This window comes from Mchenga conophoros, linkage group LG3 (genome assembly GCF_057382185.1).
Source record: "Mchenga conophoros isolate Kocher_MC1m ecotype Shallow Benthic linkage group LG3, M_conophoros_male_GT1.1, whole genome shotgun sequence".
Classification (NCBI taxonomy): Eukaryota; Metazoa; Chordata; class Actinopteri; order Cichliformes; family Cichlidae; genus Mchenga; species Mchenga conophoros.
The window spans coordinates 5,960,140-5,973,825 of NC_140528.1; the positions used below are offsets into that span (position 1 = coordinate 5,960,140).

Here is a 13,686-nt window from a genome sequence, read left to right on the forward strand (position 1 = left end):
GCCAATTCCTATTCACTTAAAATTAGCATTACCTGCTAATGGCAGTCTAGTTAGCATTAACTCCGCACTAATGTAATGCTAATTCACATCAAATTATCTTTAGCTTTAGCATTAGCTGCTAGCTTCAGCCTACCTAGCACTAGCTGTTCACATTGTTAAAAGGGAAGAGAAAACGATATTAGCATTAGCTTGTAATAATTATTCACCCCTAATTAGAATTAGCCACTAATGGCAGCATACTTAGCATTAACTCCTCACATCGTCATAATGCAAATGATGCTAACTTGCATTAAATTAGACTGCTGTTATTAGCTAATGCTATTTAGCAGTAGCTGCTCACATTGCTATAAAGCAAAGGAAAACGATATGAGCATTAGGTTCTAATGCGTATTTGCCTTAAATTAGACGTAGGTGCTAATGGCGGCCCACTGAGCATTAGCAGCTCAGATGTTGTAATGCTAGGAAAAAGAGTGTTATCATTAATTAGTCGTTCACATTGTTATAAAGTTAAGGGAAATAGTGTTAGCATTAGCTACTCACATTGTTAAAAAGTAAGTGTTAGCATTAGTGCATAATGCTAATTCACATCAAATGAGAATTAGTTAATAACGGCAGCCTATTTAGCATTAGCAGATAATGTTGACCTTGGCCCACTGGAAAAGTTCAGAACTAAAGATTTAGGAGTGTTTCTCGATAGCTCTTTCTCATTTGAGAAACAAATGAATTCTGTTATTAAAACCAGCTGTAAGATTTATATTGTTGATTGTCATTTGTGCTTAGAAATATTTACTCATATATGCTTAGAGTTGTATAATCGATTGCATGATGATAGAGGTTTGATCCTTAGTAGTATGTAAAGACTCTGTGTGCCTTCCAGAGTGCTCTGGCATGCACACACCACTTGGGGCCATGAGAGAGGTCGTACCCTCTCTTACTGATTTATGGTGTAGGACAGGGGTCTCAAACTCAATTTAGCTGGGGGCCGCTGCAGGCAGAGTCTGGGTGAGGCTGGGCCGCATTAGGTTTTCTACAAGAAAGGCATGGTTAAAAAATTCCAATCTTCTCAAATCTCTTTATTTTTATTTTTTAACACAAAATATGAAAAATGAATAAACAAATTAAGAATTAATAAGAAAAAAAATCAATCTGTAATACATAAATAAAATAATAATAAGATATTTTTAGTCAGTGAACTTATGTGTTTTTTTCAGTCTTCTATATCTGCTGTATTTAGATTGAAATGTCTGTATTAACAGTTCTATAACCTTCTTCTGAACATGAATGGAACACTGTAGAAAATGAACTGTTCTTCTGAACATGGCTTCTCTTGCCTACTCCTTGCTGCTAGAGACCTGGCAGCGTTTCCTCTCGCATAGCCGAGCCAGATTTGGCCTGAGGGAGGAAGCAGTTGCGACCCTCAGTATGTCTTGAAGATGATCATCCGTAAGTCTGGACCTGTACTTGGACTTATTGAAGTTCAAAGTGGAGAAGAGCTTTTGGCACAAGTATGTGCTACCAAAAAGGCACATGGTCCGCTTGAACATTCGGGAAAGCCGAGGGAAACTAGGGCTCAAGTCTCTCAAAAATTGTCCAAGCTTGTCTGCTTTTCCACTCACCTCCCTGAACTTTGCTTTGAGTTCAGAGTTGCACTGCAGCTCAATGAGCTCCATTTGAAGCACAGAAGGGGCATCTTGCACATCAAAGGAGAAGGGGTCCGCAAAAATGTGAAAGGTGGCTCTGTGTGTCTTGAAGTCAGCAAATCTGTGATCAAATTCCTCCTGTAGCCTCAAAATGACATCAACATACTCGTCAGCACTGAATGGTGTGCCTGCATCCACGAGTGCCTTGCATGCTGGGAAATGGCAAAGGTTTGTCTGAGAGAGCTGAGCTTTCCAGAGCGCCAGTTTTGTGGAGAATGCTCTCACGTTGTCATAGGCAGCACTGACAAGTTGCCCCTGGCCTTGTAACGTCTTGTTCAGTACATTAAGCTCATGTGTCATATCAACAAGAAAAGCTGAGTCCATGAGCCATTTGGGATCAGTTAGCACAGGAACACTAACTCCATCCTTCTCCATGAAGGCTTCACTTCTGCTCTCAACTCAAAAAGTCTCTTTAATACATTTCCCCTGCTGAGCCAACGTACCTCAGTGAAGTCGAGCACATCCCCATATTCTGACTCCATTTCCTCTAAAAAAGCACAGAACCTTCGGTGCTTTAAGCCCCTGGATCTGATTTGGTTGATGCATTTCACAACAATAGACATCACATTGTCAAACTTCAGGCATTTGCTGCAAAGGACCTGCTGATGGATGATGCAGTGCAGAGCAATGGCCTCCTCCACGCCTTCCTCTTCCAGTTTGTTTTGTGCCACCAGTCCATGTTTCCTCCCTGTCATTGATGGCGCTCCATCTGTTGTTATTCCAACAAACCTCTTCCATGGCAAACCAACATTCTCAATGGCATCACACAGCTTGTAAATATCTGCTGAGCGGTGGTCTGGCCATGCATTGGAATTACTGTGAGCAGCTCCTCCATCACTTCAAAACTGTCATCAACACCACGGACATACATTGGGAGCTGGGCAGTGTCGGTGACGTCTGTGGTCTCATCAAGAGCGACTGAGTATACACTGAAACATTTGGCTTTCTCACACAGTTGGTCATAAATGTCACTTGACAGGTCAGAAATGCGATCTGCTGCGGTGTTGGCAGAAAGGCTGATGTTGCTAAACTGACCTTTCTTTCCCGGACAGACTATATTTGCAGCCTGCAATATGCACTTTTAGACAAATGCACCTTCTGTGAATGGCTTCCCTGCTTTAGCAATCATCTCACTAACCACGTGGCTCCGACTGCTGCATTATTCTCTTTGGTTGCTTTCTTGGAGAAATCTTGCTGCCTCAGTAGATCTGTTTTAAGACTGGCAACCCGGTTCGCTCTCTCGTCTCCCTGGTATTTTGCATCTAGCTCAGCATGTCTAGTTGTGTAATGACGTTTCAAATTGTATTCCTTGTGCAGCACAACTTTCTCTGTGCAAATAAGACAGGTCGGGGTGCCCCTGTGCTCAACAAAGAAATATTGCATTTCCCACTTTTCCTGAAATTGTCGGTGCTCATCACCAACCTTTCTCTTCACCGCAGGCTTTGAAAAAGACATGTTTGGGGCTATGTGACATTTATAATTCTACTTGGTGTCACTGTCGCATTGAAGTTTCAATCAAGCGTTTAGCCGACGGACGGGGAACGTCTCAACGCGTAGAGAACGTCATTTCTGCTTCTTTTTCTTGCAACCGTAGCACGGCGATCGGCAGATAAAAAGCCGGTAGCAGTCTCCTTTGTTTTTACGCTCGATGTTCATGTCTTTCATGACGACACGAACACCGTGGCGTTTGCAGATGGTAGAAAGTGCAGGGATAGCGAGCGCAAAAAAGGCGACTGCTCACGGCGCCGGGCTGTTGTTACAGGAGAAAGAAGCGGAAACGACACCGTGACATATAACAAATAACATCAGCTGTTTCTGATGTTAGTTGTTTTGACTGCTTTTACATTATATTGAAATATATGTAATGTTCATGTTTGCTGCAATGCAAACGGAGTGATGCAAATAAAAACATGGAGCCACAAATTACGGTGCAACCCTATAATTAGTCCGGGTTACCGGGGACTGTTGTTGCCGATGAACAGGTGTCGCTATGTGACTGCAGACTAAATTGGGCTGCATTGAGTTCATGACTTTTCTTTTATCCCGCCGCCTACGCATCACTGTGAGAGTTAATATGAGATCTCTCTCTGTGGAAAAATAACTTTAAATCCCACTGACGTGTGTATAAATCTATATACGTATAATGTCCCGCTGGGCAGCAACTTAAAAAAACAACTTTTTTTGAATTGTTGTGAACGCAGCGCGCTGGGGCAAATGTCGGCGTTTGCCCAATAGAAAGGAGGAAGCCAGCCAGGCACAGGAAAGAAAGAAACACTCCAGGGCAACGCTGCTGGAACTTTGACTCATTGAGAAATGTTTCCCTGCTTGCATCAAGCCCGGCTGGTGTCCCCTGAGATCCATATCCCACCCTGATTGGTGGGTTAATTCAGCTCCGCCCACAACACTGTAAAGTGTCATACATTATCAAACTAACATTACATTTTCATATTAAGGTGGGGCCAAAAACTATCGTCCTGCGGGCCGCAATTGGCCCTCGGGCCGCGAGTTTGAGACCCCTGGTGTAGGAGGACACCTGCTCTGTGTCTGGTTAAGTATAAGAGCCCTTTGTTAGGGGGACCGCTGGACTCTTAGCACCAGCTTTGGGGTCACAGGGTCACATCTGGAACACACACACACACACAGACACACACACACACACACACACACACTATGCACAGACTGGTACTCTTTGTTCATACCTGTGTAAGACGTCATAATGAACTTGTGCATATTCATGTAAGCTCAATAAAGAGCAGTGTTACGAGGGAGCAGACGAGAGCGACTGAGGTCAAGTGAAGGAACGGCGCTGTCACAGTTCTCTCCCTCATCAATTGTCTGGTTCCAGCGGTGGGTCTGTGCTAGACGACCCATCACCAGCTTTTTCCACTGGTTACCAGTACGTGGTAGAATCCACTTCCAGATCTGGTTGTCTTTAAATCTGTGAATGGATTGGCTCCATCTTATCTCTCTTTAACAAAAGAATCCAAGTGGAGCCCTCAGGTCTGCAGATAAGCAGCTTCTGACCAGAACTAGACGTAAAAACAGAGGTGAGCTTTATCGATGGCTGCAGCCAAACTCTGGAACAGTCGCCCTTCACATCAGGTCGTCACCAACACTGGACATTTTTAAAAGCCGGTTGGAAACACATTTGTACTCTGTAGCTTTCAATCCTGACCAGTCTTTATAGTCATTACTGTGTATGTTTCCTATTTTCTCTCTACTCTGTGCAGCACTTTGGCTCAAGCTGTTTTTAAATGTGCTGATAAATAAATGTAGATTTCTTTGAATAAAACAGTGGAGCCGAGCTTTGAGCTCAGTGTGTAACAGTGTGTGTGTGAGAGCCATGTAATGTCCATGTGTGCATGCTGACTGTGCTGCTCTGACCCCCCTCCTCCTTTCAGGGTGGAGCCTGCTGGAGTCCGATGGTTGAGACCAGGTCTGAGGAAGTGTAAGTGTGTTTTTAATGGGATTCATGAAAACAAAGCAGCACACATTCAACCATCTTCATCATGTCAGGAGTCATCATCAAAGTGTCAATCAATGAACAGATGATGGATCAATAACTGCAGCTGGATTGTGTTTGTTCTCTCCATCAGATTCCTGTCAACTCACAATCGACACAAACACAGTGAACACAAAGCTCCAACTGTCTGACAACAACAGGAAGGTGACACATGTGGAGGAGGTTCAGTCATATCCTGATCATCCAGACAGATTTGATGATTATCAGCTGCTGTGTAGAAATGGTCTGACTGGTCGCTGTTACTGGGAGGTCGAGTGGAGAGGAAGAGTTGATATATCAGTGAGTTACAGAAGCATCAGAAGGAAAGGAGGCAGTTATGACTGTTTGTTTGGAGACAATGATCAGTCCTGGAGTCTGAGCTGCTCTGATGATGGTCCTTGTTATGTCTGTCACAATTACAGACAAACATCCATCTCCTCCTCCTCCTCCTCCTCCTCCTCCTCCTCTGTCTCTAACAGAGCAGCAGTGTATGTGGACTGTCCTGCTGGCACTCTGTCCTTCTACAGAGTCTCCTCTGACACTCTGATCCACCTCCACACCTTCAACACCACATTCACTCAAACTCTTTATCCTGGGTTTTGGTTCTGCTCTCCTGGTTCCTCAGTGTCCCTGTGCTGAGTGGAGTGTAAAGAGTGTCTCCTGTTACAGAAACACTCTGACTGTTGAACAGATAGTTCAGTCTGTACATGTCTGTCTCTTTCACTCACAAACACGTTTTCAGATTCATGGATTCAATCAGTTGATGTTTGAAACTCTTCTAAATGATTCCTTGTAAACTTCTTCCTCTTCAGTCACAAACAAACAGGAAGTGATGTCACATGTGTTCCTGTCCACACAGCAGAATGAGTCTATTGCTGACAGTGATGTACAAACAGAGTGAGCATTTCTGAGGCCCAAAATAAACTGAGTAGTTCACTGAATGAACAATGGACTGTGAGCTCAGTTCCTTCATCATTAGTATGGATTATATATGTATATGTATTATATTAGTATCATATATATCAGGTGCTGCTGCTTTCAGTCATTGTGCAAATGTGCTGTTTGTAAGCTTGTAAAGCTGCAGTCAGCTGAGACTGAAGAAGTCACCTGATCAGTGAGCAAACGTTTCTGAAAACGTCCAGATGAACAGAATCAACCTTTTGGGATCAGCCAGCAATGCAGCATCATTGTTGTTCAGCTTCAGAGGTTTGCAGGAATGAACTGATGACCAGAAACAGCTGCAAAGTCCAAGAAAATACCAGCTGGAGTTCAGCTGCATTTGAAGAAGTCAAAGAAAAGTAAGGATGGCAAAGGGCGACGTTTTCTTCCAAAGAGCTGCAAACATGGCGACGCCTCATTAGAAGAATCATCTGGACATTTGTGAGGAACTCTGACCAAGAAAGCAACGTCACACAGATCCAACAGACAGTTTCCATGACTGCAAGTGTTGAGTGGAAAAATGCTACATTGCATTATTGCATCCTCTCACCACAGGAGGCGCTGTTGGCACCACTGATTGCTGATCAGCTGTTCTCTGATGATCTGATTGATACTGTGAATAACGGGACTCACTGAACTCTGTGACACAGTGAAGATTACAGAGTTTAACTTCAACATCTGACTGACGTCACACAGACAGAAGGATGAACCAGTGAGGCACAGAACACAGTTACTGGAGATACTGGATCAGCTCCATGTGAACCTCTGATGGAGAAGCTGCTGAGCCAGAGAAACATCAGGACATGACAGCAGCTGCACTTATCTAACAACATGTAGCAGAGCTGATCTATGTTAGAGGATCTATCACAGCAGCTGAAGCCAAAGTCCAACACTGGATACCAGCTGAGCCTGTGCTGAGTGTAGTGTTACAGGAAAAGGGCAGAAACACTGGTAGCTCCCAGTGATGCTGACTGGGGCACAGAGCTGAATGATGCAGCATCAGGACACTGTTTCAGTCTGACTGACAGAGAAACCTGTAGCTGTATCTACATGTGAGGCAGAGGCCACACAAGCAGCTTTCTATGTTTCACAGTGACTGAGATCTTCAGTGGGGGTGGACATGCTCCTGTACAGACCTCTGAGGAGAACCAAGGTGCAGTCAAAGAGTCCAGTCTGTCCTCACAGATGTGAACATGTGCTTTCATCAGGTCTGCTGTCAGCTAGCAGGCTCACATCAGAATCACTGTTCCTGAAAAACACAGTCTGTGTGACATCATCAGTCAGCTGATGGTCCCAGATCTGAATGGTTTCTGTCTCTACTGAGGAAGTCAGAGAATATCACTGAGGTGTGGATCAGGTCTGAGTGAGCTGTGGAGGGACAGCTTTAAACAGTCCACAGGTCTCACGTCCTGCTCAGTCTGCTAGCAGATACCTCGTATTGTTCCAGATGTGCTGACATCAGCAGCAGCACAGCTGTGTGATACCATGAATCTCAGTTATTGATCCAACACACAGTAAATACAAAGATCAGGATTTCTGAGAGTAATCATTATGAGTCTGAACACATGATCACTGAATGTTAGTCTCCACAATAATAAGCTAACACAAGCAAACACAGCTTTCAGCTCTTATTTTGAAACTGGCTTATTTAGAGAGCTGTGATGTGAGCGTGCCTGGCTCTGAGGCACTTGGGTCAGCCTCTGTTGTTTAGAAGTGTTACAGACTGTGAATGACACAGACCTGTCAGTTTCCATGTTTGTCTGTAACACAGCTCAGGGGCTCCATGCTGAACGCATCCATCCAGTGTTATTGATCCAGGACTGATACCAGCATTGGGATCAATACTACAACACACAATCACATGTGTCCATGTGATGCAGTTTGAAGAGCAATCAGATGTCTCTGTATGAGGAGGCGGGGTCACAGGAGGTTCACAGAAACTCTGCAGCAGCATCATCAGCTCACATGGAAACTTTGATGATTCACTTCTGTGGTGTTTTTACAGAAACACGTCACAAAATTAGCTCCACCTGTTTTGTGAGCTTTGAGTTTCTTGTCTTCATCCTGGATTCTTGTGTTGCTGTTTTTACACACAGCAGATATTTCCTGGTTGCTTCCTTGATGACCACATGAAGCTTTCTGAAGCTTGGATTGAAAACGCTTCATTACTCAAAGCTTTCCAACACAGGCCTCTGTGCTGCCATCTGGTGGACAAACATGTGAAGTGCAGCGTGAAGCTACAAATGAAACTGCTTCAGCTACGTTTATATATAACATACTATAACCTATATAATGTGGAGATCAGGGAAATTATTTTGTTGCTACTGTTAATAATCATCATCATTACCATTGCATTAATAATATAATCTACAGCATTGATATTGCATTCAGATGTTTAAACATTTTGGTACCCAATTAGCCTTTACTACAGGTGCAGTTATAACCACTTTAAACTGTTGAGTTGAATCTATGATCTTAAATGCTTTTGAATGCTTGTTATAATCTTAAGTGGGTATGGGCTGATTCTGTTGATTCTGAGGACACTCTGTGCAAAGTGTTGACAGGAAACTGCAGGTTTGCAGAGCGTGCTTTTGCAAAAGTGAAACTAAAAGCAGAGTGTAAGTGCAGCTTATTCTGAGGAGCTGTTTGGATGATGCTATTTGAATAACCAGGTTGTTCATTATTATCTTTTATACTTTTATATTCTTTTATTAAGCTTCTAGTAGAAGTTCTTGATTAAAACATTTATTCAATATACTACATATATAGTTTTAGTAAACTGCTGACACATGTGAGAGTGGCCTCTGTTTGACTGCGAGCGTTAGTAGGTGAGAGGTGACACAGAGTGCCAAGTGAGGTCGTGACACACACACACATAGTAGATACATTCAGTTATAGGTGAGAGGTTAATCATGTTTGCTTGCAACTGCGGGCGTGCAGAAGTGGTATCTTACTGCAGAGCATGGTCTGTGGTTTTGGAGAAGCGGCAGTCAAAAGGTTGACAGGAAACATCTGCCATGAAGATAGAGATAATGTTCTTTTCAAACTGTGTTAAAAGTCATTGTGGTTTTGATTTGACGTATGTATGTATGTATCTGTGTGACGTTGAAGGGGCGTCATTAAATCCAAACCCCGATGGTATAAAATATCTGTTCATGCTTTGATTAGTCGGAGATCAGCGCTGTCTGCGTACGGCGCTGGTCCCCCCACGCCTGTGTTCATTAAAATCAATTGTTTGACCAAGCTCTTCTGGACCTGGTTGTTTGTACTCTCCTTCCTCAATATTTGAACCTTAACAATAACTATATGTATAGTGTATTATGTAGGTGTTAGAGCTGGGGGTAGAACTGCTGATGGCCTGGTTGTTATTTATGTTCCCCATGGTTCACCAGCTCTCACACAACATCAGCACCAATGATCCACGTCCTCATAAACCTCTGAATCAGGTCCTGAAGCTGTGACGTCCTGAGTGAAGACCTCACTGATCACATGACTCTGGTCACCTGGACTCAGTGTTTCTGAAGCAGTGTGCTGGGTTTTTAAAAATACGTGGCTGCTGCCTGATGTTGGGCCCACAGAGGAAGACGACTCACTCGCTCTTCTTCACTTCCTCCTTAAACATGTGGAAGGAGAGCAAAGTGCTGCCAGACTCTTATTTCTGACAGGAACAGAAGAAACCACAGCAAACTGGTCCAGTTCTTCATCTTCATCACAATCTGTTTATTTCTGATGGTGTCTTCAGTCTGAGGTTTGAAGTTTCCATGTCTGTGTGATGTGTGGTGTGAAGGCTGCTGGTTAAACTGGGACTCACTGTTTAAAGCACTGAGTGCTCATAGAGAGATGCTCCATGAGTCCCAGTACAGACTACAAACATGGTGGAAACTTAGCTTTGATATCCACACACTCTGCACGTCTGTGAGTAACTGTGATGAAGATGTGCAGAGATCTGTGTCCAAACAGGAGAAAGACTGTAAAGACTCTGTGCTTCTAACAGCCTCTGTTAACATATGTGAGGCTGTTTGTTGTTGTTGCCATGGAGCTTTGCACTGTTTGGGTCAGCAGGTCATGTGATCAGGTTTGTTCTGCTGGACGATGGTTCAGTGTCGGGTTTGTTTGCATTCATCAATAAATATCTAAATCAATCAAAGACTCCATGTTTGTTCTTTCATCATGTGACCTCTGCTCATCCATCTCTGTGTGTATCAGGATACATTTGGTTCATAATACACAGAAAAATCAGAGTTATTACCTGTAATAAATGTGAAAGATTCCTGCAGTGATAACCAGGCAGGACTGAAACACATCCAAGCTGTCACCACGGTAACAGCAGCGTCCATCCACAGGTGAGGGGAGGAGCAAAAAGAGGGACTTTGACCATTTTATACTAAAAACACTCAACTAATGTTTCTAATATGAAACAAATAAGCCCACATTAATGTGAGCGTTTATTAAATAATAATAATGATGATTTCCTCCTGATCTCATTTCCACAGCAGAGAAAACTGTGGTGTATATTGAGGTGGAGGGTGTGGTCTGTGGCTCAGGTGTAGAGTGAGGGTGGGGTGCACCACAGCAGCATGCTGGGACTGCTGAGGGTGGAGGAGGGAGTGATGATGACATCAGAGCTGCAGCACAGAGACCAGTGAACACACAGTCTGTTCATCTTTGCATAGATACAATATACAGCACAATATTGAATGACAGACACGCTGTGGGAGCTTCCACAGATACACTGACGTCAGCATCCAGAGTCCTCCTGCTGCTCCCCCCTCAGAGCCCCGTGATCAGCACCAACACATTCAGTTAGATGACAGAGTCCAGCTGCAGCTAGAATCAGCTCCCCTCTGTGAACAACAGCACAGCGTCAGTGTTTCACACTCAGTGAAAGGAGGAAACAGCAGAAGAACACCATGTGTGCTACGTTTCCCAGGACACACTACAAACTGCACAAATACAGAGCAGCACGTGGAAGGACCTGGAGCTGCATTTACAGAGCTGCAGACAGCGTGATGTCCTGTATGGACAGGTGGAAGGAACCAAGTCCTCAGCTGGAACACTCGTGTTTGTCCACAGACAGGAAACACAGCAGGAAACTTCCTCACAGAAGTGCAGCTCATGGATAACACACTTCCTGTCAGTCAGAATGAGGCTGCAGCCAAACACAGAAAGGTGTTTTTGTCCAGATGAGCCCAGAGAAGAAACACGAGTGTTCACAGACATCAGAAGCTCAGAGAGGTGAAACATGAGGTTGGAGTCCTCGTCAGCATCCAGAAGAGCTGCTGTGAAACCCTGAGTACTCATGACAGACTCTGATGGCACAAACACATCATGATTCAAACAGAAAGACAAACATGGAGCTCCTGATCCTCCTGCATGAGAACAAGCTGACATGAGCGCTGTGTCTGAGAGTGTCTCCCTGTCACAGTGACAATAACACAGCTGCTGCTCACAGTCATTAAACTGACCTGAGGTCAGCTGTGCTCCTTACATATGAACCATGTGACCTCACATCAGTGCTGTGGATGACTGTAGTCATAGAAGAGTAGAGCTGTAGCAGGTGGTGTGAGGAGGAGGTGGTGTATTCTAGTTAACGCAGTACTGAAACACTCCAGCAGAGGGCGCTGTTAAGTCCTTATTGTAACACAGTTACTGTGTGCAGTTAGACTTCATACATAATCTGCACTTATTTCCATCAGACATGCTGTCAGTAAATGATTGGTTTCTATTGATTCTACTTCCTGTTGACTCGTTTGATGACAGTGAAACAATCACAGCTGATTGTGTGATGATGTAAACTGTCACTGTTACATTCAGTGTGTGTGACATAATGTTAGTGCAGGCTGATAACAGCCTGGTTCTGTTAGAAACACATGAACGTGTCCATAGATCAGTGTGTGTTTAACATGAGAGCTTCAGCCCTGCTGATGTGTTAAATAAAGACATGCAGGAAAACTGATGAGACTCTGAAATAACTCTTTATATTTATAATGTAACTCTGCATCAAAAGAACAACAAAGGATCCCAGACAGGTTTCTGTGAACAAAGACCATTCTGATGTTTCTGTGTTTCTAACACTTTGACATTATTAGTAAACAGACTGCAGTGAGCAGCATTTATAAAGAGCTTCTATATAAAGATATGACAGCTGTTTGACAAGTTTATCACTCTGTGTTTGGACCTGATCAGTCCAGCTGTTTACTTGAAACATGTTCATTTACCTGTTCTGTTATATTCATGTTCTTGTCTCTGTTGAAAACACATTTTAATGTCCCTCAGATTTTTCTCCCAGATGAATAAATATAAAAATGACACAAACTGACTGCAGCTACTTTTTGTCCTTTCTGTCAAAAACCTTCATGTGACTCATGAGAGACACGTTTCAGCTGTTTGTGACAGATCAGAGGCCAACAAGTCATTTATAACACTTTCCATCATTGTTTAAAGTTCTCAGTGTTTCTGTGTTGCTGCGTATAGGATCTCCCAGCATCATCACTGTGCTGTCCAATCATTGTGTGCGAGGTTACCCTTATAGTGCGATGTGTGTTTGCACAAAGAGAAGCATGTGTGTCAAATATAAATAAGCACAGAACAGAAACAGCTGCTCGTTTCTTCTGTTTAGAGTCAAGTTAGTGTTTTGTGTCTTTGTTTGAGGCCTGATGTCGAGCAGAGGTGTGTGTAACTGCACTGGTCTGTTATATGTGTGAAGTGTGTGCTTCTCTTCAGCATCATCTTTGTCACTGCTGATTCCTTTGTGTCATCATGTGTTGAGAAGAGAGAACAGTTATAACGGAGGAGCAAAAGGAAGCCCTGAAATCTGCATCAACAAGGAAGTGTTGGCTCACCAGTGATCCCAGCAGAGCCACTGGTTTGGCTCCAGTTGTTCTAGATTCAATGATGTTGTTGCTACAGATACATGACGGCTGTTTGATCCTCGACATGTTTAAAGGTGTCCAGTCCTGAGACACTGGGGCTGGAAACAGCTGTGATGTCATTGGACTGTCACACAGACAGAAGTGCATGAAGTGAGCAGCCGAGGAGCCGCTGATGTTTTGGATTCAACAGCATTTGAAAGGTCGACACAGACACATTTGCACACAGAAAGCTGAATCTGTCATATGCCACAGTGAACTCACTGTTCGGTGTTTTTCAGGAAGCTTCTTAACTGCCTCTGCTGCCAAACAAGCAGCTGATGTCCTTGAGAAGAAGCTGAAGAAGTCTTCAACAACAAATACAGGATACCAAAATACCAAAAAGTTCTACTTTGGTTTCATCTGACCACATGACATTCTCCCAATCCTCTGCTGTATCATCCATGTGCTCTCTGGCAAACTTCAGACGGGCCTGGACATGCACTGGCTTCAGCAGCGGAACACGTCTGGCACTGCGGGATTTGATTCCCTGCCGTTGTAGTGTGTTACTGATGGTGACCTTTGTTACTTTGGTCACAGCTCTCTGCAGGTCATTCACCAGGTCCCCCCGTGTGGTTCTGGGATCTTTGCTCACCGTTCTCATGATCATTTTGACCCCACGGGATGAGATCTTGCG

At 43.8% G+C, this 13,686-nt stretch overlaps 1 protein-coding gene across 1 annotated transcript in view; it reads left to right on the forward strand.

The window, feature by feature from the left end:
* The window catches only part of LOC146577088 (protein NLRC3-like), a 107,413-nt gene extending 100,537 nt beyond the window's left edge, over positions 1-6,876 (forward strand). The window contains exon 10 of the mRNA XM_085268116.1: positions 5,297-6,876. Coding sequence (XP_085124242.1) covers positions 5,297-5,841 — 545 coding nt within the window. The 3' untranslated portion in view covers positions 5,842-6,876. The remainder of the gene's footprint in view (positions 1-5,296) is intronic.
* Positions 6,877-13,686: the final 6,810 nt, after the last annotated feature.